We start from the raw sequence: 26576 nt of genomic DNA, 5'->3' as shown, positions 1-26576 counted from the left end.
TGACTGAAAAACGCAGAAAAAGTGACGCCTGTTCTACAGGCTAGGATTTGAGAATCAAGCGAAGCTTTGTAACCATGGTTGCACGATTGTTTATTGAGATTTAATCTAACTATGACTTTTAGACTGTGTACTAAACCACGAGTAAGAAAAACAATTCGTTTTGGTTGGGATTGTTTTAGGCCTATAAACCCCGCTAAAACATCGTATTTACAGTTTGTCTGTAAAATGAACGGTTACGTGACAATTCTTCACTATTAGTATCAGAGTTTAATTCATGCAATTTCGTCTTTTGCGATGAGTCTGTAGACGCTATAGTTCCGTCCCTTTTTTGTTTGGCCAGTTAGGTTTTTAGTTTCTTTGTAAACTTCGCCCGATGTTCCTGGCGTTTTTTGGCTAGTATTCTTCCGGAAGTTTTCTCACTTTTCCTCGGTGATTTTTTTTCGGTTCGCGTTCGATTTTTTTATTTCCTCACAGAAGGTGATGTACTAACAAAAGTTTGTGAGGTAAAAATGTTTTTAAACTCTCTGTAACTTATTCCACGTTTGAGATCGTCATTTCTTGCGGAGATGTTTGTGGAACCTTCGCAGTGCTCCTTCTTACGTAGAAAATGCTTTTCGTCACAAAGCTTCGAGCTGAGGGAAAAATTTTACGTTTGGAAGACGCCTTTGTATTCATGAGTAAGATTACAATGCAGATGGTGGTTTCAAGAAGGCGATTAAATGATTGAAAGATCCACCAAGGCCAGGGTTCGACATACTGCACATCTGAGTATACTCCAAAAACGCCAGCAGCCCCGTATATTGTCAGTACGCTTATCAAACCGCTCACAACTGCACACGCTGCTATGAGATACTGTAGACGCCGCATGCTGTTGTCGACTGCACTTTTGCTGTTGACATTAGCTTTGATGTTTACGTGAATTTTCCAGCCAACACGGACATATCCCGCCGCTAGCAGAAACCCTAATGATAGGAAATACAGTTGACACACCAGGAGGAGAACCTTAGCTTCTAGGAAGTAAACCACCACAAAATCTGTCACTATCACCAGGACCACGTGGAAAACTACCACGGGGATGATGAACTGTATGCGTTGAAATTTAGGCGGGGCAACGTTCATTTTTGTTGTGTCAATAAGTACCAGGAGTAGAAGGCTTAAAGCGGAAATGATGCATGGATGACCGAGAGAAAACAAGAGCTGAGATACGATGAGGTGAAATCGTTTGGTCGAGCCGTACGGGTCCACAAAAAGCGCCATCGCCCGAGTTGAACTGAAGATGAAGATAATGACGAGCAAGCTGGACTTAAGGGCGGACATTTTGCCCTTATCGACGTGCATTCTCAGTAGCTCGAGCGTTGGAATCAACGCGATGATTGTGAAGATCACGCCGAAGCCGTACGTGTGTAGTGGCCAGGCAGCTTGCCATTTTCCGAAAGCTTGATCCCAATCTGGCTCTGGTTCTGGCCAGGACATTTCAGGCTCTGCTGTAGGGTCTGTTGCTCCTGTGTATCCTGTATGCGATCCCTCGGGTTCTCCCGTGGGTTCTGCTTCGGGCTGTCCTTCGGGTGTTCCCTCAGAACCTGGTTCTCGTTTGCTTCTTTTGAGAAATTTGTATTTTCTGTGGTCATTTAAAAGAACTAGTTTATCATTTAGGTTCGCCTCACTTTGTGATTCTCCATTTTTTTTATCCATTTTCTTGCTGTCATCTTCGTACTCGCATTCAACATTCACACTCGAGTTTATGTCTCCACTATCAAGTGTTTCTCTCTGTTTCGCTGTGTGATGCGCTTGAATAGTTTCGTGACTTGTACTACTTTCATCAGCAGCTCTTACAGGAAATAGTTCCGTTTCCAAATCGTTCTTCGTCTGGCGAAGTTCTTTGTCGATGTAGGTTCTCTTGCTGTTGATTCGTGCATTTGATTGTACATGCTTTGGATGGGCAACACGTCCGCTCTCGACAGAAATTTCCCACAGGCAAAAGATGAGAATCAAAATTATGGAACAGGTGCGCCTACAGCTTATCATCGCTGCCTTGAGTAGATATTCGCTGTATTCCCGTCAAGCTCCCTGAAAAGAACCGCACCTGAATTAGAAATTCGAAGATTTATCCCTTGAAGAAGGATTGTAACTCAAATAGTGCTCTAAGATTGTTCAAATGGAAATTTCGTTAGACAAATATAGACACAGTGGCCAACTCTCGATGGATATTGAGTTACGTTATGACAGCATTCATGCTTGCTACAACATTACCTTGAAGTGAACCTGTGTAAATATTAAGTTCTGCTGTATAAATGACAGCTAAAGATCAAATGACCGTGCCAGTGATATATTAGTTATATTTCTATACTCAAAGAAAACTGGAATTTATTCCGGCTGCGCTGACCTCATCCAGTAATTTGAATAACTTGAATAACAAAGAACCCCTACTGCATGCTTCATTGCAATTCAGCCTTGTTCTCTCATCGCAATAATTATAACTTGCTCAAGTAACCAGAAACAAATATGCATAACGATTAAAGCAGCACTATGCTTTTGAGGTTGCACTGATCTTTTATGCCGAAATTTGGAGACCAAGTCTGTCTCGTCAGTGCGTTCGTGAGATTCTTGAGTTTGGACTAAACGCCCTTTATGATTAGAACATACTCCAAGCTGTGTTTTTTATCTGATTGGAAAAAAAAATGGGAAACTTTAATTATTTGTCTACTCCGGTGTTTGTGAAGATTTAAATAGTGATATTGTTTGTCGCCTCACAGTTGTTAACCTGGCAAGCAGCTCACTCACTAATAAGGGGGGGTGTACACCACCTCTTCTATCAATCCAACGGGTTATGATGTTTTTCGGGGTCCTAAGTCTTCGCAATAAATGTGAAAGACATGCCTGGATGGGGTCAACATTTCACACTCTAGTTAATTTTCTATTATGAACAGGGTGGCTTAATGAGGATTTTTGTCTTAAACAGGCTCGAAGTTTTATGGCCACAATGGCACAGCTCCACTAAGACCTCCCTGAGATGCCCTCCGGACATGCTTATCCACGGTCGATCGAGTGATTGACGTTTTGACAACCCGAGCGGACGTCATTATCTGAACCGCTTCTTATGATGACGTTCGTTGTGATTGTTACAACGTTAGTCACTGTCCTCGACAACAGTCTATTTTAGGTCTAAACTCATAGGAACGTTTTCACTCCACGATCTTCTGTTTTTCGTGAGTCTAAACCAGTATTTCTTATCAAGGATTCATATAGTTCTTCAATCATTTGACCTTCTCTCCCTGGAAACCACTTGAAGCCTTTGTTATTCTTATCTTCGTCGAATGATAATGGATTTCATCTTGTGCCTCAAATCAACGAATCGTGCATAATTATTGATCATGAGCGAACTATTAATCATCTTTGGAACTTGTGTATAACTCATTATTTAACAATTATGAGCTGACAAATGAGGTTGAGTGAACTAATCGGAACACAAGAAAAGCAATATCCGAGGTGGAAAGTTTACTAGTTTAATCCCTTCAGTAATTTGCTGAATCGCTTTCTATTCTATGTATGAGCTGAACGTAATCTTTAAATCTTATTGGTCTTAAGAAGGCTTAACGTTAGAAACGTGAGCTTTAAAACCTAGTTACGGTGGTTAATTTACACTGTCAAGTCAGGTGTTAAAACTAAAGTACCTGAAAATCGGTTTTATTCCTTCAAAGTGCAAAATGGGTCTTACGAGGCTGTTTTTCTTAGTTGCAGTCATCGCTCTTTTCTTCTCAGTGTATGATATCGAGTGAATTTATGAACAGTTTGCTATGTATAATTTTAAGTATTGTAAAGTATCCATAGATCTAAAGAAACCCGGTTCTATGAGTGCTTGTCAGGCTAACAGTTTTGTTAAAAGATAAGCAACAAACGCTACGATAGTGGGACCTAATGAGGAAAGTGAGTGCAATTTAGAGAATCTGTTGGAAAAGCGTCCAGATTCTCTGACATTTCATATCATTGATGTTTTCCGAAAAAACTCTTTTTAATACCACAAAGGGTTTTTGTCTACCATTAATGTTTTTCAAGAATGGTAAATTGAGTTTTAGCGAAGAAGTTGAAAGAAGATAGTTCAATTGAGTGTCCTCAAAACGTTTTTCATAATACCAAGTTGCTAATTGGGAAAATTTTTCCGTTTCCCGCGACAAATCGTTTGAGGTGTTCCGTTTTATTTCGAGCTCCTTAAAATAAAGAGAACAACAGTGTGAGTTGGAGCCTCCTTGGCATCATAGCTTTTCTTTTGTCTTGTTTGCTATTGAGCAGAAATTGTCTTCTGTCTCGGGTAGAATGGCATTGTGCCTGCTAATTGACAGGGAACCCGCCGTGAGAAATCGTTTGGGAAAATGTTTTGTACCAGATTTTGGATTGATAAATTATAAAGGAGAACTGTGGAAGGAGAGAGAATAGCTTCTCTATCAAATGGAAGAAAGAAAGATAATGCGGCCTTTGTTTTACAATCTTGGCCACCATCATCGAGTTTTTCCAATCATCTTTGCGCAAGCCTCCAAGGAAAAAAACATACGTGTGTAACATACGATGTGGCCATGCAACATAACAACGGATTGGCATTTGTTTCTCACAAAGACTAAATGTTTATCGGAAATAAAGATAAATACAAAAGCTTTAATGGTTTACTTTCGGTTTAGTTCAAGGTAGAGATCCAATCTAGCACTCTTACTGATTTCGTATTTGTGTCGATTTTTTTTTTTTAGTTTTCAAGTGCAACTTTCTAGTAGGTATTCCAGAGAATTATTTTCCTGTTAGATATGAGATTAGGGAAACTTGACTTTGCTCCATACCGTTGAATATTGAGTTCCTATGGCTTTGAATGAAAAAATTAAGAAGAGTATTTCCTCCATCAAGTCCCATCAAGGAGGAATCAAGTACAGAATTACATTTTCAAGACTTACCTCTATTGAAATCACTTAAGTGGGAATGGATTTCTACTAACGGAGGTTTCTGTTGCTCTACATTCGAGAGCTAAGCTACTGAATGGCTGAATTGCGACGTCAAGCAGAAGAGATGAATTAAAAAAGTAATTCTCGTTGGAGGTTATTCAGCTCTTCACTTTCAACTATTTTTTTCCTTGCGTTGTTTTCATGATGACGATACAAAACAAATATGAACACCTGCACCGGATTTGACAGATGTGTATGAGAATTGTGCAAATACTGGGGATATTTTGCATGATAGCTTAAAATGTTTTTGAACTTATAAATATTTTACGTTCAGTTTCTTTGTGAAATTTTCAAGAAGGAAAGAAACATTTCGTGACGCTTGCCGACTTTCGCGTTCAATTTGAGCCTGGTCTCCGTAGATGATCTCTGAGATAGCAAGCTACTGAATGCGTTGTCGAAGGAACTTTTTTCCCTTTGAATAATCCTTTACTTACACAGTAAGGCAGGGTTATTTAAACAAAGTTCACCTGTTGTTTACTAGAACTGCGTTCTAAACCATATTCAATTCAGCCAAACTTTTTGAGTGAAAGTTATTTTTTGTGAGCATTTTTTAAAAGCTGCATTCAGCTGACACTTAAAAGAAAACTTTTTCCTTAAAACAAACCGCTTGCAAAGGTCAGTTGATCGCCTAAAATCGCCACTTTGGTTAGGTTACGTTTGAATAACCGGCCTGAATGGTCGAGTTTTTCACAGCTTCATCTCGAATTTCTGCAACCTCTGAAAACCCGACACGCGTGATATTTATCCTTAATTTTTACAGATTGTCATGATAAGCGTCAACGTCAGATAAGTCAACGTAGAACAAATGCCTTGCGAACTACTTCATCTCTTACCCACATTTAAAAATGATTTCTTCTTAAAGGAATCCACTTAGGTGCGTGGAATTCATGTTTAACTTTTAAACGAACGTGAATCTCGCATTTCATATGATGATCTCAAAAAAGGGAGAAAAAAAAAAAGTAAAAGAGTAACCTGTTGAGACGAATTGAATCTTTCTCTCTTTTGTAAGCATTTTAATTCTCCTTATTGAGTTTTGTTGCCATAAATGCGAAATGCGCCGACAGGTGCAGAAAAAGCCAGCAACAACGCTGAGAAGAGGGTGGAGAAGAGGAAAAGTGAGACTCGCCCAATGAGAAATTCAAAACAGTTGTTATAAAAGTTTTCATGCTATGGCAGACTAGATGTTATCGCGAAAATGCATATTTTTTTCCTTTAGTGAAATTAAACATCTTCACATCGTTAATCGCAATTTAAATTCAAGGCGAGTGATACCAGCAGATGCTAATCACATATTGACCGCTAGGTTATATAGCCCACCTGTCACTTGCAAGCCATTTAAGTCATCTTTTGACGTGAATGACGGAAATTTAAGAGTGCCATTTTAGTTTAATTTCTTTCGTTTTTTTTTTTTTTTTGTCAAAATTCCAGTGCTTTGTGTCGTACATAGCTTTAATCTCTCTTTTTTATCTCTCGTCAATAAATCCGTTTTGCGTTTTTTCTGCCATTATAAACTTCTGGCCTGGTCGTCTGCGCATTGTCAATCGACTGACTTTTGCTACCACCAATATCGGTGGGTAATAACATGCAATTACTAAATATTCAAATATCGTTGGCAAATTTTCTGGTGGTTGGACCATTTCTCCGAGTTGTTTTGATGTTAAAGAGGAGTATTAACGGAACTTTTCAGAACTGATGATCAAGGAAAGCTTATGAATTTTTTTTAAACTTACAATCGGACTAGATACAAGTGAATCTTAAAAAAATGAAAATTTTGAAGAATCAGTTTTCAGTCCTCTCTGCCCGAGACAATGCGAAATTCGATGCAAGAGATGAAGAGAGGACTAACCTCCTTCACTCCCTTTGCACTTTTCCATCTGGGGCTTATGTTTTGAGGAAAGTAAGAGGTTGTTGCTAGGCAGACTCCACTAGATAGACTCGACTGCTAACCGCTGTTCGGGAAATGAGTCCGCGATTCTCCCGCAAGGATCGAAAACTGGACTCGAGAAAACGGCGGAAATTGAGCCAAGCCTTTAGGGGCATTTCAACCCAGCAAGATGTTAAACTTTTGTCGCAAGCGTAGGACAATGAAAAATTTGAGTCCACCTTGGTTAAGGATTGGAAAGCTTACTAGTTTCAATGATTTTTTTTGCTCAAACGCTTTGCTAATTGCGCCGCAACAGTGCGAAGTTCTTGGTAATGACCAAGGCCGCATGTTACATTCACACATTCACATGTGACAAGCGTCCCGCTTGTTGCTAGTTTATTTTTATTAACGTTAGAGGAGAATGTAGCTTATTTTGGAAAAATTACTGATCTTGGGGGGCAATTGTGTCATGGATTTCATGTTTTAGGAGTTCTTTATTGGATGACCTTTTTTTCTTATCTTTTGAAGCACATCAGCTTCAAGTAGTTTTAGAGACAGTTATGGTTTTATCCGTGGAGCCAGAGAGAGCGAAAGTGAACTGTTTCACTTCCTTTGTCGCGAGCTGAAACAACATTACTCGAGCTTTTATCAGGTGAAATATACCAACCTTTGTGGCTGCTTTTGTTCAGTTTAGTGCCGACGTTATCTCGTGGAAAGTTTGCATTGTTCACAAAAGTATAACGCCCTTTTACTGGTCTTAGACGTGTTCAATAATTGTTTAATTTCCCTAGAACAGAGATGGTCATGCCCGTTTGTGGTCACAGTATGTGAAAGCTAGGCAACAAGAAAGCAAAGACGTGGTTTTTAACGAGGTAAGTGAAGCTTACAATAGGTCAGTTGTAGCAAGTTGTAGAATGGTGAAGGTGGAGGAAGGTGACATCATTGTTATCTAGAATGCTTTAAGCAGCTTCGTCTATTGTCACTGCGTTTAGCATCACTGCGTCTTGTGAAGGAAAATCCGAAAATATAGAGTACGTGGCGTTCAAAGAACACTTGTTATGACGTCATAGTGATAGAGAAACGATGAAATTAAAACTTATAATAAAGAAATAAAAAACGCGCCGAGTGCATTGTTGAGTTATATAGGCACGCGGGAATTTTTAAGAACACGAGAGAAGTGCGGAGAAGCACGAGTCGAAGGCACCTCTCGAGGAACAAGTTTTTTATTTCTTTTATAAAATGTATCGTAAATTGCGCGCGCTCGTACCGATGATGTAGGCTGCGTGCATTATATCTCAACAGTGCACTCGTGTGACGGAATGCGCGTACTTTATGGAAATATAATGAACTCGTTCTGACCAATCACGGCGCGCGCATTTCTCTGAACATTTTATAATTTGAGATATGGAATGAGTATACAGCAAACTGCAGCCAGCGTCTTTATCTTGGGAAGCACGAGATATTTTAGTTTTTTTGTTTTTGTTTTAACTTATTGAGGGATGGTTGAAGATGTAAAAAAGGATAAGCAGAGTCAATATTTAGTTTGGCACTATTCTTGAACTCCTCCTTATTTTTGTCCACAGCAAGGAATGAAAGCATTGTTAAGAGAAGGTATCCCCAGAAGCTGCAGAAGCGAAGTGTGGAGAAGGTAATGTAAAACTCACAGAGTCCTAATTGTTTCGCACACATTTTAATCATTGAAACCAAGTTCTGACTCTTCTCTTATTACTTTGTTACCTTGAATCTCCCTCGTATGTGGGGTTGTTAAGGTAATTTTACCAGTTTGACGTTCTTTCACTGTTTCTAAAGGAGTTGCAAGTGATTCTCTTTAGGAGCCATTCCGTATCGCGCCCTGAGTGAACGAAGGACTCAAAAACCAAGATATATGAACAGCTTAATACATCAGAAACAACGTCTCCACTGCCTCGACAAACCGGAAAAAATCGATCAGATATGAGAAAGAGTGTGCCATGGAGAACGTTTTAAGCAACTGCAGTAATTTAAGCCAGTAATCTGAGCATCACTGTTTGGGTTTTAATTAATTTTATATTTCTCTGTTTAGTGCAATGGCGCAAAAGGTAGAACATTTAAAGAAAGAGAAGGTAATTGTCTTCCAGTTCTTTTCCGATTAAAATCTTCGTTAACGGTCACAACATGCTTAGATGTTCTACAGGAGTTCTTGGGAGGGGAACGCACTTTTTGAAGTGTCTAGAATGTAATTAACATTAAGTCTTATATTTTCCTTTATTTTTCAGGGGAGAGATTATTATCAAAAGCTTCTTCTCCAAGTGGAGAGACGCAAGGTATATATTTGAGAAAATGACCATTCCTTCTGATTGTTCTACTCATCCACTCACTCAGTCACCCAGCCTAGTTGCCCGCGTGGCCTCAATAAGGTCTCACCGCTCTGTTTTAGCTCCTCTTACTACTTCCTTTCACTCTAAATTACCGCTTCTAAATGACTTTGCGCTGTCGCCTTATTCAGCCTACTACCTTTCGCATTGCATTCGTCGATTGAGAAAGAAAGGCCTGTAAGAAGAGGCTCAGTTGCAGTCGCGTCGACAAATTTTATCCGACGTTTTGCACAATAGCTCAGACAAAAACCTGTTCAACTTCTAACTTGTCCTGTAACAAAAACGGTCTGATATCCTTACGGGAAACTGGAAAGCTGCTGTGAAACAGAATAGTCTCATTGTCATTGCGGCTTAGCTGGCAAAGCTGTGAGAGACGTGCAGTCTGGCAGGCGATACGAAGTTGTTACGCTCTTTGGTGACGATGGTTTCTGCCGTTTCTGCCTTCGGGCATATAAGATCCCACCCGTACGCTCGACACTGAATTTCCACTTAAACCTGATCATTGTGTTATCCTTGTGAAATAATTTCCAAGAAGTTCATATACGCAGTAATATAAACACAGTACCATTACTTTTTTTATTATCACATACGAATCTTGCGTATGGCTCGGCGAATGAGTTCTCCGTGGCTGACTGCGAAGTCGAAGCAAATAGGCTTGAATTCGAATCTTTACAGGAACTCAGAATGTTTCTTCGTCTCACTGTTTATGCATTTTGTTAATATTGCAAGCTGTGCCAATGCTCTATGGTTTTTCAATGGGTTAGTTTTTTGAGTTGCGCGTGACTTTTTACACAGGTTTCAAGGACAGGACATATGTTATACATCCTTCAAACTAATACGATGCTTATTTTCAAATTTTAGAATCTCTCTGCCAATCACCCGCTTGGTGTTACCGAGAATCAGATCAAGTGCGATCTGCTACGAACCCTTCCGAACAACGAACGGTTCCGATCAGCAGACTCCGAGGAGGTAAGATTGTGACTTATTTAACTGAGATTAGGGCGAAAATGTTCCTATTGGAAATTTCAGGGTTAAGGTTCTGGAGATCCAGATTCGCAAATGAACTTATTTCCCAATTTCAAAGATATTTTTTTTATACACAATTAAGAAATGTCGTTCAATTTTACAAAACCTGAATTTACTCAGATTGTTTACTTTCTGTGACAAAATAAATATTCGTGCTTTGTAATAGTTAGTGAAATATAGGTTCCGATGAAAGATGGTAAGTTTTGAACTCGTGAAAGAAATAGAAGCAGATTTTGCTATCTTTTGTCTCTAGCCAGTGACAAGCAAAAAAAAACATCTTTCTCGAAGGCCCTTTTAATTCTCCAGAGGAAGAGAAGAGGCTCTATTGTGACTGGGTTTTTAGAAGACGCTATATTTAAAATTAGTAAAATTAGCTCTCGCTGGCTCAGTGGTGAGGCATTAAACCGCGAGGTCAAGGGTTTGATCCCTCAATGGGAAACGCATTTTTTCTTTTCACCACGCTCATGGAAAAAAAACATATAACATGTTTCTTTACTACGTCTGGTAGTGTCCATTGATCAAAACTGAAAATTATTCACCACATCTGTACGTCTATCACAGTTTCTTCATGATGAACGTTTGGGAAATTAAAGTTGGCCTCGACACCTCGAGGCCTCTCGCCCAAATTTCTCCCATCAAACGAACGAAGATGAAATTCTTTATCTCCTTACGTAATACTGTGAATAACAACTTGGGAATTTCCTTAGTCAAGTAGTAGACTTGCTATTTAGTTCATTGAAAGGTAGAAAGTTTGAGTCGAAACTCACCTTGATGAGGATACACTCTTGACAAATTCAAGACAAAGCAAGTGCCGTGAAGGTTTCCAAACATTCAGTGAAGCAGTAATTACTTAGCTGGAAAGCTACAACTCTTTGACGGAGAATTTGTTGTTTGTTGCTAAGTGACGTGACAAGATGCAAATTGTCGTGAAAGTTCTGCGGTTTTTGTGGTTTTTGGAAGTTTTAATGCTACAGCCATGTTTATCTCTCATTAAATTGTTTTTATTTTATTTGACTTGCAACTGAAGTTTGTTAATTTGCAGGTTAAAAAACTGTCAAGGATTCTCCACGCGTTTTGTGTCCATCGTCCAGATATAAACTATCTTCAGGTAAGATATCAGTATTTATTAAACACATCATTGATCTCAAGTATCATTAACTAGTCTGTAATCGATGATTCCGTGCGAGAATCCTACGTCTGGTGTAATAAAATATTTATATCAACGTTTGCAAGGCACCCTGATTGCAGGTGAAAAACATTGTTTATTGTAATTTTTTTTAAGGGCTTAGGTCACGTAATTTTTAAGACTTTTCAAGTGAGAATTCACTTAAATACCACATTGACTCTGGGTAACTTCTCGCGGTAGTTAACGCGAAAATTTTCCTTACAATATTAGTAAATTACCCCCTGAGAGAAAGGAAAAATTCATCACGAAATGCATGGCAACTAGAATAGATAATTAATGATCAGATCTTAAGAGTTAGTGGGTTAAAAGTTCAGAGGAATTTACTAATGAGAAGGCGGCAGGGGCTAAAAAAAATGACCCCTGATTTATCTTGATTTTTTGGAAGATGCGATATTTAGTATGCTTTACTTTAACGTTGTTTTTTGTTTTTTTGACGTGGCTTTTTTTTTAAGAACGTTTTCCCGCATGTTAAGTTAAAAATTTAGAGCTTGTTATTTACACGAATAAGCATATGTGTTTCAATTCTTATCACTTAGCTTATGCAATTACTTCGATCATCAGAAGTTATCTTTCGTTTGCCATTTACTCTTTGTTCAAATTAAGGCTGCAACGCCGGATCATCTCATTTTGTTTGTAGGCGTATTTTTAATCCACTAGATGGTTTTCTACTTTAATAGAGTTGATCTCTACTAGGTCAAACCAAATTCCTGTACCTCAGAAACTAAGAGGGTGAACATTATAGGAACCGTTAGGTTCAGCTGTTTCATCTTAAAAAAAAATTGGTTATTTTTTTGAGAAAGCTCAACTTATTTTCCTTTCTCAAGTAAAAGCTTTTTTTCTGCCTAAAGGCTTTTTTTTCTATTAGCTTAGAATTTGCTGGTTAGGTAAAGGTTGTCATTAGCACTGTTTACATACAACTTTGTCTGTAGACGAACTGACTTATAATTATGAATGTTTCGATTGAACGAGTCTTCTAGAAGAACTGATTAATTCACTGTTTACTTTTCTGCACGTATTTCATGAGCCATCTGAAATTACAAAATTTCTGATTGGCAAAAGCAGACATCAATACGGTTTAACATCGCTTCAGTTGGTCTGTTTCGTAACGAAAGAGAGAGGCTCAGCTCTAATAGGCAAGTGAGTCACTGCGGGAGAGAAGGCGCACGTGCTACCACTTCTCTCTTTTTTTTTATAGTTTTGTCTTCAGAGACACACCTGTTTCCAGCTTTAGGTAGCATGGAAGAATATTACATTCATATTTTGTTTTTCTAAACGTAATCGAAGTACAACTGTAACGAGGATATTTCGCTTAACTCGGCATTACTATCTTTGATTTTTCTACATAAGTTATCCAACTCTTTTTTTTTTTTAGGGGATGAATTTTATTGTGGCCATGTGTCTTCTTTTTATGGACGAGGAAGACGCTTTTTGGTAATTGATATATTTGTATTTTGTGTTTGGTTTCAAAAACTAATGCCGTTTTAGTAGATGTTGGTACAAATCGATCCTTACTGGGAAAAAATTACGTTAATTACTGAAAGTAAAACCTGATAGAGGAATTACCTTGTTGCTCCGTGTGCTTAATCTTTGGGACAAGTGATCAATCGAATGACACGACCGAAGTCAGGTCAGGTTTCGCCGGATGGCTTCACAAAACAGTAACAGAAGACGCATTTGCGCAATGTTTAACACATTGGACTCTAAAGTTTCGAGTTCTGGCTGGGTGATCATGTTGTGGTCCTGGGAACGACTCTACGTCAAGAGGAGTAACAATACTGCCAGTTGCTGACGCTTAGAAACTAGAATTAGCTCTCACGCTACCGTTTTTTTTGTGACAAAACAGAAGTCAAGTTTATTTTGATTGCTCTACAGGTCTTTTGTCGCTGTTTCAGAAGTTTATCTTAAAAACTATTTTGATAAAGCATTGAGTGGAGCTCTGGCTGATCAGGTGAGATATCTTTTCTATGGTTGTTATCAACTGAAAACTAAAGTTCTTGGAAGAATCTTACTTATACGTACGATCACAATAAATCAATCAGCAATCAGAGGTCATCGAAACTAATGTGTTTTTGTTCAACTAACCAACATTTGATTCTTCTAATGTAGTAAAATGGAAACTTGGGTTTAGTAATGTTAGTTTATTTATTTATTTATGTATCTATTTATCGATTACATTGTTTGAGCCGTGATAAGGTTGTTTTTGCATCATGAAATAGGATTTGACAACTGGGAAAAAAAGATTGAGATTGGTAGTTTTTAATGCACTTTATATGAAAGGGACTTTTTAGGGGATTTTGATTGACGGAATCTTTAATCAGTGTTTGGAAAAACTACATTTCTACGCGAAGGAGACTTAAAATGATTGTGTAATTGGTGACCATTAAAGAAGGGGTAGTAAAGCAGAAAGGAGCAATGATGATTCTTTAAATTAAATTTTTCAACGTACCCCCCCAAAAAGCTGATCCTTAAAGACCTTTAACTGAGACATTTCACTTACTTTATTCTTGTAGTCTGTTTTGAATGAACTCCTGAGTGACTTGTTACCAGCTTTACACGCGCATCTCAAGTACTATGGAGTGGACATCTCCACTGTCACATTCAATTGGTTTATTACAATCTTCATTGATGCTGTTCCATTTGAGGTAAGGAAAGAAAAACAAAATATTATTTTGTGATGAATTGGTTTTGTATTTACTTAGGTTTTCGCATGGTAAACTCCCTTACGGGTTCGATCTTCAATCCTCCCACTTGTTAGATCAAAGATCACTTTAACCCAACTGACAATGATACAATTGCTTGAGGACAATTCTTGAGAATTTAGTTTGGTAATTGGAGTAATATCCTTCTGTTTATAATTTCCCTGATTCTCATTGCATGTGTGTTTGATTGCGTCTTGATATGAGTAGGTAAGTTTACACCCTGATCACTCCCAGGAGTAAGAAAGGGTTCTGGAATTAAGACAGTCTCTCTTTTAAGATAATTATCTTAACACATCAAAACAGTCATTACTATTGCATTGTGAATTAAGCCAGGAAAAACGCTCCGACCCCTTCCCACTCTTTGTGAAATAAGTAGGGAAACTGCTCATCATGCTGAAGAAAGTGGGATATTGCATCAAGGAACTATGTACCATTTTATCATCAGAGTCAACAAACCCCTAACGATCTCGTGACGGAAATAGTAACATTGCCAGTTAGACCAATTTTTCAATAGAGTGTTGAACGTAGTTCGGTGTTTTTGTTGGCTTAGAAATTCGCCCTATCCTGTCAACCAATCAGATGCACAAATTAAAGCTAATCAGGACTTGTTCACTTGTGTTTTTCCGCTCTCAGTGAGGCGGGTTAAATATTTTTAGATTAAGTTCTCATCGACTTCTTGTGATATTTCCTTTGTTTATCCTGGTTTGCGTTTCACCACATTCAAGCGAAAAGCGACTTGATACTCTTCATCTTTCATTTCCTTTTCTTTTAATCGAACTCATTTTGAAACGTTATCATTTAGATCGCAGATGTTCTAAAAGAGCAATAGATTGAGCAGAGCTAAGGTTCTTCAACGGATGCACTCTATTTTGTTCTTCATATTTTCTTTATCCGCAGTTTATTGTTGTTTTCTTCTTCTTAGTTATCAACATTTTTCCTCTCAATTTTGCAGACCGCTATGAGAATTTGGGATTGTTTTGTCTTTGAAGGAAGAGAGGTTGGTTTATTTAAAAGAGGAAATTTACTTCACACGTTTGCATAACACTATCGACCTGCCAATAATTGAACAAGTTTAGTTGCCAACGGTAACAAGGAATTGTTTTTCGTGGGGTTCTTTCTCTCGGTTCTGGTTCCCGTCGAAAATATATCTTTGTTGTAAATGATTTAAACCACTTTGATGTGGAATTCAGCCGTAGAAGTAATCTATGATAAGTGTGACTAAGGCTTGCTTTCCTACTTCGTAAAATTTTTCAGGCCCTATTTCGGATCGCCGTTGGCTTAATGAAAGTCCAGCAGCCGGCACTGCTGCAGTTGTCATGTCCGCTGGAGATCATGCATTACATGAAGAGAGCTGCAAGGGTCACTTACGACAAAGATCAGCTTTTCAAGGTACAATTATACCGCGCATGCTTAGGTCAGCAAAGAGGCCTTGATCCGAACTTAACCGAACAGGAAACCGCAAGAATCGAATTTTAGCTGTCTCATCTCTCTTCAAGTCGTTTTTGCTGGAATTAAAATATTATGTGCATATATTATGAATAGGAACGGATCTCTTCTGTTTTTCAAGTTCGTCATTTTTTCTTCGGTTTTAATATGGTCCATCCTCAGCCATTCCTTGTCTTCCTTGGTTTCTTGTTGCTCCTTTTGCGTTTTACTGCTAATCTGAAATTTTTCAGTCCTCCGCAAGTTGCAGGTAGTTTTACACAGACGGAGCAAATGATCACTTGATTGTATTGAATGTCCGTTAAGTGTCTAATGACACAAGTTTCCAGACTTTTTCGGAAGTTTTTTAAGTGTGGCAGAGCGTTTATTGATGCAAAATTATTCAAAACCTTTTCTTTTTCTATTCAGTCGTCGTATGAAGACGTAAAGGTCTTCCCAACTATCGAAACTCTGGACGAGAAGCAAGCAAAGTATTTAGGTGGTGCTGATACTAGACTCGACGAGAGGTCGATTACAAGGGATGAACGAACGGTATGTTACTCCAGTTATTTGGTTTGATTCTCCGTTTGTTTTTTCAAGTGCAGTCATTTTAATGTAAAAACTCTAGCAGGCCATCATCAACATCATTGTTATTATTATCGTTTTTATCATTGTCTTTCTACGCCTCCTTATCATCATTATCATTCTCACTGTCTTCTTTATCATCAATAATGATTACGGAAATGAACACCTGTATCGGAGAAGTGCACGAACGGATTTTTGTCGCCGTTTACATATTCGTGTTACATCAGTTTTTGGCCTGCCAGACGCGCGTGATGTAGTAAAAGCTCAGACGTACTTTCGTAACAGGTTGCAACTTTGTCGGTTTTTTTCCGCGCAAAATAAAGGACATTTTTACGTGGTTAAAAATGAACGGGAGTGTTTTTTGTATCCATTCTGCTTGAGGCTTTCCCTTTGAGTTCTTTTCTTTTGTTTTCACTCCAACATATTCTCTTCTTGTTTTTCGGAAGGTAAAATGATTGATTCAGCTCTACTTGAAAAATTCACCGTCAATGAATCGAGATCTCATTAAGCTAATAAGTTAAAACTAGATGCGGTTCTTTTCTATTGAATTAGAGAGAAATTTCGACGAGAGTAATTCAATTTGAAGGCTTTTTCCTACGAAAACAACAAGACTAACAGCAAACCTTACCTTACCCCTATTTCAGAGCTCGCTCTCACCGAAAAATCAATGTTGCTTAAAGCTTAGCGATTCGAAATTGCACAACCGTAATATTCAGGTTAGCGTAATTATGAACGAGTACTTATAGGGATTATGGGTAATCTCAAGATGTGGCGTGAATGAATTACGTAAAGTTGGTAGACTTATGTTTGGCACACGACCTCCTTCGTTTAAAACGTGCAATGCTGACCTTTTTTTTTGTATCTCATCTGTAATACTTGCCTTGACAGAAAATTTGTGTTTTGTTTCACTCTCAGTATATTGACGCAAATAACAGAAATTCCGCGATTCTCCGTTGTTTTAAGTATCAGATTACAAGTCATTGAAAATGATGATTGTGATAGCATCAAGTTCAATATGACCATCGAAGAGTCGGCCACGAAACTTTATAGAAGTTTCACTCGAAGAACTAACCTTTTGTGAGATGGTGAGGTTTTATCCTGCAATCAGGAATACAAAGAGTTTTAACGAGGCTTAGTCAAGTGCAAACAACGAAGGAATATTAAATTGCTTTCTTTTTAATCAAACGTCAGTTGTTAGTTTGTTTTTTTTTTGTTGATTAAGAACCCAGCTTATTTTTGCCTTTCTCAATTTTTTCACAAGGTGCAATCTAAGTACTTTGGTCTTTCGTTTATTGATATTTTTTTACAATTGTTTTTTTGTTTTTTGTTTCCTTTTAACGCGATTCTAAATGAAATTTTAACTATACACAGTTTCTTCCGCAGAGAAAGCTCACAATGTATACCGTGAATGGTGCATAAATTTTCATTGCATTGAACGCAAAAAAAAAAACAAAACAAAACATTGATTTCAGAAAATCATAGAAACACCTTACTCCGTTTCCGTCCGAAAGAAGTGGCTTAAAAAGACATCTTCCTTATTTCATACACATTTTTCATTAAGTTGACAGCTTATTTACCGAGTTGAACACACAAACTCAGCTTTTAATAACACATAATGCGAGGTAGCTCTTCTTATAGGTTTGTTAAACCTTGTTGTAAATAATCAGCTGTCCTTAAGTTCTGACATTAATGAGAAAATTTGAAGGTCGTCGCATAAAATTTTGACATTGACCTTGGAAACTTTTGGAAACAATTCCATTCGACCTTGAACGAGAACCCTTGAAACTTGATGGGACCAAAGTTCGTATTTCAGGCTTGGAAATAACAGAATTATCATATACTATGGTCATAGAAATGAATTGCGAATCGAATGATAAACTGTACATACATCACTGAAAATCGATGAAAGTTATTAGATCAGAAATGGGACTAAGCACGACTCTTTGCCTTCCAATCTTTTCTTGAGCGACCTGAAGACCTTACGATACGATTCTTACGATGTTAATTCAGAGAATTTGGTATTAGATCGACTAATAATTCCCAAGTGGATATTTTTGTTTATTCTCATCACTTGTCTGCTTGATGTTGTATTGATATTGTAAGGAAAAATTCTCTCTCGGTCACTCATGGGAGTTTAAGGATTAAAAATGCTCTATACGATTAATTTTTCAATTAGCGACATTCTCCGCTCTTAGATTCTGGCGATAATTTTGAAGAATCATCAGTGCACGTACAGGCATTGTATGTCCCATGTTTCTGACTCAGAACTGAAATAAGTCTTGTGAAATATAGTCTCCGAGAAACTTCGGAAACGATTTTTCCGGTGTTAGGTAACTTTGCTTGTGGGGAATTTTTTGAGAGTTAAAGGGGAATTTCCAGTTCAGTGAATTGCTGAATTCTATCTCATTTGCATATCTAGTTCAACTGGTTCAACTAGTTTTCTTCGTTTACAGCGCTCCCGTGTCAGTTCTTTCACTGTGGAAATCCCCAACCAGGAGAAGCTTGAAAAACCGGATCAACACGAAATTCTGGAATGCGCTTTGGCAACAAGTCGAGGTAGGATTGCATGAGTTAAGCAGGACAACAGTATTTTATGTTATGTTATGAGTTTCTTGTCCGTTTGGTGTAATCGCTTCTTTTGGTAGTCACGTTGAGTGATATAAAATGCTAAGTCGAGATGAGTTCAAGTTGACTAATACTGATTGAGTTGATGTTGAGTTTTATTGAAGCTGCCCTAAGAAGTGGTCTTCCTTTACCCACTGGTTGTTTATATTTTTTACACACGAATAGAGAATCATTGGAAAAAAGTGAAAGGGCACCATACTCGTTTACGAGAGATGGACTAAAATCTTTCTGGCGAGCTGCAGCCATAACAAAAAAAACTGTTTCATTTTCGATGTTCGCGCGTTAACATCTTAGATTTAGTTTAGTTTTGTGATTGGAACTACGAAGGTGAAGCCTGACGAGTCCTGACGGTATTCAACAAAGATAGGAATGAAATGTCAATAAACACAGCGAAAACGAAGCTGTATGGAAAATGGATCCGATTTCAGATGCTGAAGTAAGAGTAATTTCAAAACATGTTTGAAGACAAAGATTTCAAAACGGGCGTAATGTGTGATTTTCGGCCTCTCAATGCTTTTTTGCCACTATTGTACCTTGAAGAAATATTTGAAAGACGCGATGAAATAATTTTTTACTCACCAGCACATGGAGATCGACCACACTGGCACGCGTTAGAGCACTGTGAGTTAGTTTTTGATTACACTATTCAGCGAAAAAATGCATTTGTATCAGATGATAGTCATGAACGATTTTAATATTTCGATCTTTTCGTTTTGATTTAAAAAGCCTAGGGCAGGTTGTTTTAGTTTTGTTCTCTGCATGTGAAAGGAAAAAGGGGTTCCTAAATTTTAAGATCGTGTTCTAAAGTAATATGTTACGATAGGTTGTTTTGACTTTCGGAATTATGTTGCTTTCCAAGTCAGGAAATCAAGCCCGAGATTTTGAATTTGAACTTTTGAATTTGAACTTCTATAAGAAATAAAGTGGATGTCAGAAATGTGTTCCGGAAGGAAATATTTTTTATGTTATTGTACACTTCTGCCGAGTACTTTTTTTTATGTTGTGAGATTTCCTATTGTATTCTGGAGGATTTTCCTCACGGTTTGTCCCTCTTGAAAAAAATAGCATTCAATTTTTAAGGCTTTCGTTTGGAATCCTTTTAGCGTTTTTGCCTCCTTGGTGTTTCTCTACCATTACAAGGCTTGTTTTCTAACTCACTACATTTTGAACGATCCAAAAAACAGCTTTAGGTATCGTGACATCGCTTCCATATGTTATGAAAACTCAGGGTTGTTTGAAGAAATGACGTTACTTAGAAAGGAAGTTTTAAATTCTGGATTTCTTTATAAAAGTACTTTCTTTGCGAGCTTATGTACGAAATCAATCATCAAGTTGTAGTGTTACTAACTATAGTGCAGGCACCATTTCCATATTTTGTCTTAAGAGATTTCCTGGTGTCTGAGAGAGGAAATGGGTCGTAGAATGTTCATGTGCAGCAGTTTTGCAAGTAAATATCTGTGTTTCCGCAGGTTATGACGTTAAGTTTTATGTTCCTATCTTAGAATCGTCTTCGCTTAACTGCACGGTTTGATAAGTATCAGTCATGTGCGTCGATATATACCGATTATGTTATTCCATAACTGGCTGTATTTTTTTCCGGCGTGGGATAAATATTAATATACGTAATTGAGGGAAAAGATATCTTTAATGAAAGCTATTTCATTGAAGGGAATTTTGACACGAATTTGATTATTTGGTCTAACTCTTCAAGACACACAAACTGCGAACATCATAACGAAACCTTTACGTCAGTGTACTTTTATACGAACTGAAAAACAAATTTGCTATACAAACTATATAGTAATGTGAGAGGAACAGTTTAACTCTTTCACTACCAAAATCTGAAAGCTGCCTTTCCTGACTGATGATCTTACACTTCTTCGTCGGCTAGTACGGAAAATTTGGAATTTGACACAAACAGTATCCCTGTTACGAAAAATTGTCTAAGTTAAATCCTAGAACATTCTATAGAACAGTCTAGAACCCGAAGTCATCCAGACGTGACTTTCTCGTATAAGAACATTCTGGAACATTCCATTTCTTTTGTAATTACTCAGATTTAGAAACCGTGTTAATCCACCAAATTTAGTTCTCTAGAGAAGTTTCTAGATCCTTGTACTTTGTGTATATAAGAGCGATAGTTTCGTCGAAAAAACAGAGAGAATTGTGAAGAAGCTTGGTGCTGTAAAGTCCATAAGGCAACTACGTGGAAATTAATCAGTTTGTTGCCGTTACCGACGATCCTGAGTTTTGTCTAGGAACAACCCTTCTCTACATCGACACTCGTAACAATCCCGTAGTTTATAAATATCTTCGTTTTTATCACCTCTTCGTTTGACACTGTGTTAGAATTTAAAACGAAAAATCTATCTCGTTGTCACTCCTGTGATTTACCAGATTAAGGAGGACGCCTATGGAAGTAAGGATATTCCTGTCCCTTACGACTGCGCACCCGCGCTGTGCATACTATTCAGTTGGCAAGCGTGTGCTAATTAAGTCATACACCAAAGTCGTACACCGCGTAAGAAGCTCAGTAAATGTACTGGTGGCTGGTGATAGAATCTTTAAGTTTAGAGTGGTTTCACGGCAACTGCCTCTTTTTTTTTAGTTGCTCAATCCCTTTCCTGTTTCTTCCAATGAAACATAAATGAACAACCAAACAGACAAGCAAAAACGAAAAACGCGCAAAAACTCCGCAGGTGCGAACTTAGCTATTGTTTAGTCTCAGTGTTGAAGTGCACTGGACATGAACTGAGGATTAATTGACCTCAGCAAAAAAAAACTGATAATTATACTTATTTGCGCTGAAATAGCTGAGCGATCCAAGATCGATTTTCTCCCATTAACTTCGACTGCCGGCAGTCGAAGTTTAATAGAAATCTTTCAAAAGATACTTTTTGCGCAAATTTTTTTTAAAACACTATTAGTTAAGAAAATTCTGCCTTGAACCACTAAAGAACTTTGAAGGTTGACTCGTCTCAGCATGAGAAATTTTACTATCGAATACGCCAGGGCCTAACCTCTTTATATCAGAATCGTACGCGGTTAAATTGTTAAGTTTTCATTGATACAATTGTTCTCTCTAAGGTTTGGGGTTCTTTTTTGATTTGTGTAAATTAGCAGGGTCGTAACGAGGTATATGGGATCAGGGATCAAAGGCCTAAAAAAGGGTGGGATCAGGGATCACAGCCTCGGATCCGGGATCAAAGCCCTTGGGATCGGGATCAGCGTGTTTTCCATGGGCTCAAGGATCAGGCAACACTGGGATCAACAAAATTTTGTGGGATCAGGGATCAAAATTTTCATCACATTTGGGATCAGGGATTAAAAATTTGCGTAAAAATACGGGATCAGCGACGAAAAAATATACCTCGTTACGACCCTGAATTAGGGTTCTTATTGTATGACATGTACCTTTCAAATGAACTTCAAACCATCCATTTCATTGAAAATTTCACCCACAGTCTAACTCAGTTTTAACTGCGTCAAATTCAACTGACTTGTGTTATATTTACCCTTCTACTTTTCTTTTGATCAGAAATTGACAATTGAAAATTGATTGTCGTATACACAAAGTGAAATTTGAAATTACTAATATCTTTCGTGATCTTCTACAATTTTTTATTGCACTGCAATAAATTTCTGTCAAAGGAAACGAAAATCTCATCTCCCCTGTCTCAGCATGCTTCCATTGTAAAACACTAACTTTTTATCTTAAGAATTTTCTCGAAGAAAAGGCATCGAAATAAACAGAAAGTGCATGAGTCAGAGTCGGAATGAGTCAGTAGATAATGAAAAGGTTTTGAAGCTGTTTACGGTTTTACATACAGCAAGAATGTGAGCAGAATCACATAACTTTTCTGCAACGCAATTTTCAACACACCTCGTTAAAAAATGTAATGAACAAAAGTTAAACAAAAACGTTCAAAGCCAAACGCTTAGGGCTAATCCCTTCCTCTAAGGATAAAGTAACGAAACCATTTTATCAGATTCGGTGTAACAATCTGTGTAAAAGACGAAATTACGTTGTCTTCAATATCATTCCTTGTGTGATTTTTGCTCAATTTTGTTGGGTTTTGTTTTTGGTGTTTATCGACAGCTCAGTGTGGTATATCCTGTTGTATAATGAGTGCAAAGCCATCATGTCATTGACCATCGGCCGCAGTGCATGTATATAGAAAATACGAATAATTATAAAAGATTGTTTCCTAACTCACGGAGACGTTGTCCTGTGCGACGCCTACCATAACTCGCTGAATAAAACAAACTGCATCTAATCATTTCAATTTTTTTCTTCTTATGATCATTCTTGATCCACCTCACTTGTTCTTGTTTGCTCCCTGCAGTGATACGAGTCTTGTAAATCAAAATGTCAACCATAAACATTTCCAACAACAGAATTATTGCGTTGCGCTGTGAGGTTAAGCAAGTGGCGTGCAGAGAACATTTGCGACTAGAACTGAATATTTCATGATGATTTTATCTTGGATCCTCCTTGAAACGTGATCTGGTTTGCATTAATTTTGTATCGATCCCAACACTTTGGTTACCACAGATCAGGAAATTATTGAAATTGAAAAGCCCTCTAGGGTTAGGGGAAATTATATAGTTCAAATTTGAGTCGCTGAAAGAGATGTTTTGAGGAAAATTCAAGGAAAATTGAAACTCCATCTCAATGTATAACGTCATGGCTAATATATTTTGCCCTTTCTGTCATATTGTTAGCATTAGCCAAATGCGTCGGTATAATTTGCAAAAAGGACGGTTGTTATACTTTATCTTAACTGGCGAAAAGTTAGGATATTTTGAAAACTGACCACTTTCAGTGAAATAATAACACTTCGAGTGGAACACTTTGTCAGCTCAGATTCCAATAATTGTTACTGTTTATAATAAACTCCGTAGGTGAGAACTTAGCGATTCTCCAATCTATAATAACAGCTCAGATTCGAACGACGCTCCGTGTGATTTTTATTTGAGTAACACTTGCTGTACCTACTGGTGAGACAGTTCATCCAACAAATGTTAATTTGCTCTTCTACAGTGAGTGATTCGGCGAATTCAAATTTTTTTACGAGTAGTTCGCGAAATGTGTTTCGTCTCAGCATGTTTCTTGTGTTCGAATTTAGCGTATTTTGTGAATTAAAAAAGTGCATAAAAGATTGTAGAGGACTGATCCCGCCGAGGTTGTTGTTTATTTACAATGTTGAAAGTTAATTTTAGGGAGATAAAACGCAAAAAACTTCTAATTGTAAAACGGAGATAACAATGCTTCGTTATTACAATTAAAAATGGAAATTTAACCTGCCGCCTAAAATGATTAAACTCAGTATTTTTTCAACTTTCCGTTTTTAGTTTTAGTTTTTTCATCTGTGTGTAGTTAATTTTTTTGTGGATATTGTCGTTGCAGGATTTTCTCCCGTAATGGAAGACAAAACGTTTGTTTTTCCTCACTTCTGCCAAATTGTCAATAGATATCCTTTGTATAATGCGTGTGTCGGTAAAGATTGCAAATTTTTAGACGTATCAACAAAACTTTATCCAATAGTCTCTTCTTAACAAGGTACTCTTTCTACCACAGAGAGATTTTTTCAGTAGATTGTGTTTCAATTTTCGCATAACTGTCCTAGCTACAGCGTGTGTTGATCCACGTTTCCTTCAACAGAGTTTCCTTGTCAAGGGCACCTGTGAACGTTTACATGTTCGTTTTACCATAGCAAAGAAAAAAATATCAGTAGTATGCCTTTTGTTAAGAAAAATTGATCGTATTGTAGTCGTTCTTAAAGTAGCTCTTTATCTTTTTGCTATAAGTGCCCTTTTGGGTCAATAGCAGATTTGGTCCTTAAGAGAGTGGCTTGTCATTTTCTTCACAAGAGATTTGTTACAGAAAAAATTGTCACATTTTTAACACACGCACCGCCATAGAATGCTTGATTAAGTTAAAAAAAAAAACAACAACAGCATTAAACAAAATTTTTGTAAGGTACAAATTGATTGTATAAATGCTTTCAAAGTTATCTCACCAACCTGTAGCTTATGTATTTCCACCCCTTGAAAATCTAGCCCGCGAATACTACAGTTTCGTAGCGGCGAATAACAGTCAGCGAGGGCGGTTGGCATGGAATTAATGAATTTTATGATTTAATTGACTAACTCTGTAAGTTGTGCGAGTGCAGGCGCTTATCTTTTTTTGAAGCCGGCCCCTTTGATTTGAGTGCGAGGCCGCCAACAAAATTGTTAATTTATGCGGCCCAAGGAGGAACACAGACAGTACTTTGTCATCTTACCTAATACCTTTTCATCAAGGTTAGCGCGAATTACAGTCACACTTGTTTCGTAGTCACTAGATATGAATACATGGATCAAACCGTGTAACAAACAACTCGTTACACTATTTGATGAGATAGTCAAATTAGAACATACCCTCTCGATTGCAAGATGAGGGCCTTCAGCAAACCATGACAGTAACGAATAGGTGGCAAGACAAAAGATCCAAGGGACAAAGCAATGGCTTAGCACGTGCGTTTTAAACTTTGCACATTTCTTAAGCAAGCCACAACGGTAACGAGGAAATGGCAAGACAAAAGATCTAAGGGGCAAAGAAATAGCTCAGCACGTGCGTTTTAAACTTTGCACATTTCTTAGCCGCCCTCTGCTAAAAAAAAAACCAAACCATAATACCAAGATGTTCGTTGTCTGATAACGGAAACCCCGACTGAAAGTTATTTAGGTTTCCATTTGGAAGTCAACACTACAAAACTACTTCATGCCGAAGCAGAGGTGTGGCGCCGTAACAAATCTAGCCTTTCGCAAAATTCTAACAAAAAGTATACATTAAGTTTGCAATCGACGTCTTCATCGGCGTTGCCGTCCTGACTCCCTAATGTCCCTGTTTGATAAAGAAAGCGAATATTCGAGCATGCATTTGCTATATTTTTTAAGGGAGCTTACATGACTCACCTTCTTTGTTAAACCAGCTTTGTGGGGTTTCTTGGGTTGAAGTTCTTCTCAATGACTACTGTGTCAGCCGGGTTTGAATCTTTTTGAGTCGCCTGTTTATGTAACCAGGGGGTTTGGTGTCGCCCAGTGGTATGTGTTTTATTATGAAGTATTGAGTGTCTTTAAAAAGAAACGTAATTTGCATGTCAAGTATGGAAGCATCTGCAGGTAATTTTCTATTAAAAATATTCATGTATTGAAACTTTGAATCTCTCCTTTATGTTATTGCTACATGTGGCCTTAGTTAAGCTTGCTTTACAATTCACCCCCAACAAGGCTTAGAAATTGTTTCTTTGAATTATTAACTGACTGATATGAAACTAATCAGAACACAATGTGAAGACACGTTTCAACATAATCTTGTAAATTTACACTTCACTTCGGACAGCAACGAGCAAACAAGCGCTAATCGAAGACCAATATAATCAAATTGGGGGAAGCTATGACAACACAAATAAAGCCGGAGTTATCAGTTAAAATTGTCTGCCTTTTTTAGCACAAATTATTTTACCTTGCTTTTAAATCGTGATGTTTAGTGTATGGCAATGGTCTCCAAGGGTTTTGTGCTGTTTTCTTCAATTTCAATTTTTTGTGCCTAATATTAACAAGTACTCTTACACTAGTGGTCTCCAGTGTTTCATACTCGTTTACCTATTTAGTTTTGACTAAGTATTTAGTGTGTATCCATAACTAACCAGGTTGTAGATAAAGTGGGCTGAAGACTTTTCCTCTCATTTAGCGCAACACATTTAGCGAGCCAGCGCCGCTGACATGCCGAATTTACATCGTGGCTGATAAAACATCCACACCGTGAACCAACTATAACAACAGTCG

At 37.7% G+C, this 26576-nt stretch overlaps 2 protein-coding genes across 16 annotated transcripts in view; one reads left to right on the top strand and one right to left on the bottom strand.

The window, feature by feature from the left end:
- Window positions 1–26576, top strand: part of LOC113673761 (uncharacterized) — a 43647-nt gene that overhangs the window by 9217 nt on the left and 7854 nt on the right. For all 4 annotated transcript variants that reach the window (XM_089202552.1, XM_089202554.1, XM_089202553.1 and 1 more), the window contains exons 14-27: window positions 7375–7498; window positions 7638–7718; window positions 8430–8494; window positions 8909–8948; window positions 9102–9149; window positions 10062–10169; window positions 11269–11334; window positions 12785–12843; window positions 13285–13360; window positions 13923–14054; window positions 15064–15108; window positions 15366–15500; window positions 15963–16085; window positions 18572–18674. In XM_089202552.1, coding sequence (XP_089058678.1) covers window positions 7375–7498; window positions 7638–7718; window positions 8430–8494; window positions 8909–8948; window positions 9102–9149; window positions 10062–10169; window positions 11269–11334; window positions 12785–12843; window positions 13285–13360; window positions 13923–14054; window positions 15064–15108; window positions 15366–15500; window positions 15963–16085; window positions 18572–18674 — 1205 coding nt within the window. The remainder of the gene's footprint in view (window positions 1–7374; window positions 7499–7637; window positions 7719–8429; window positions 8495–8908; window positions 8949–9101; window positions 9150–10061; window positions 10170–11268; window positions 11335–12784; window positions 12844–13284; window positions 13361–13922; window positions 14055–15063; window positions 15109–15365; window positions 15501–15962; window positions 16086–18571; window positions 18675–26576) is intronic.
- On the bottom strand, window positions 74–26576 carry LOC113673762 (uncharacterized). 12 transcript variants are annotated; one of them, XM_089202555.1, is made up of 4 exons: window positions 26438–26576; window positions 25704–25862; window positions 13910–14040; window positions 74–2067 (listed from the first exon to the last, which is right to left on the bottom strand). In XM_089202555.1, exon 4 carries the CDS (start codon window positions 2023–2025, stop codon window positions 532–534), a length of 1494 nt encoding a protein of 497 aa, XP_089058681.1. In that variant the 5' UTR covers window positions 2026–2067; window positions 13910–14040; window positions 25704–25862; window positions 26438–26576; the 3' UTR covers window positions 74–531. The 12 variants fall into 12 exon arrangements, with proteins under 12 accessions (XP_089058681.1, XP_089058683.1, XP_027045997.2 ...); XM_089202557.1 differs by lacking the exons at window positions 25704–25862; window positions 26438–26576 and adding exons at window positions 17191–17216; window positions 19323–19436; XM_027190196.2 differs by lacking the exons at window positions 25704–25862; window positions 26438–26576 and adding an exon at window positions 22961–23204.

Source organism: Pocillopora damicornis, chromosome 4 (assembly GCF_964200805.1).
Source record: "Pocillopora damicornis chromosome 4, jaPocDami1.2, whole genome shotgun sequence".
Classification (NCBI taxonomy): Eukaryota; Metazoa; Cnidaria; class Anthozoa; order Scleractinia; family Pocilloporidae; genus Pocillopora; species Pocillopora damicornis.
The sequence above is the reverse complement of the archived record's forward strand: the minus strand, read 5'-3'. Positions and strand labels throughout refer to the sequence as shown.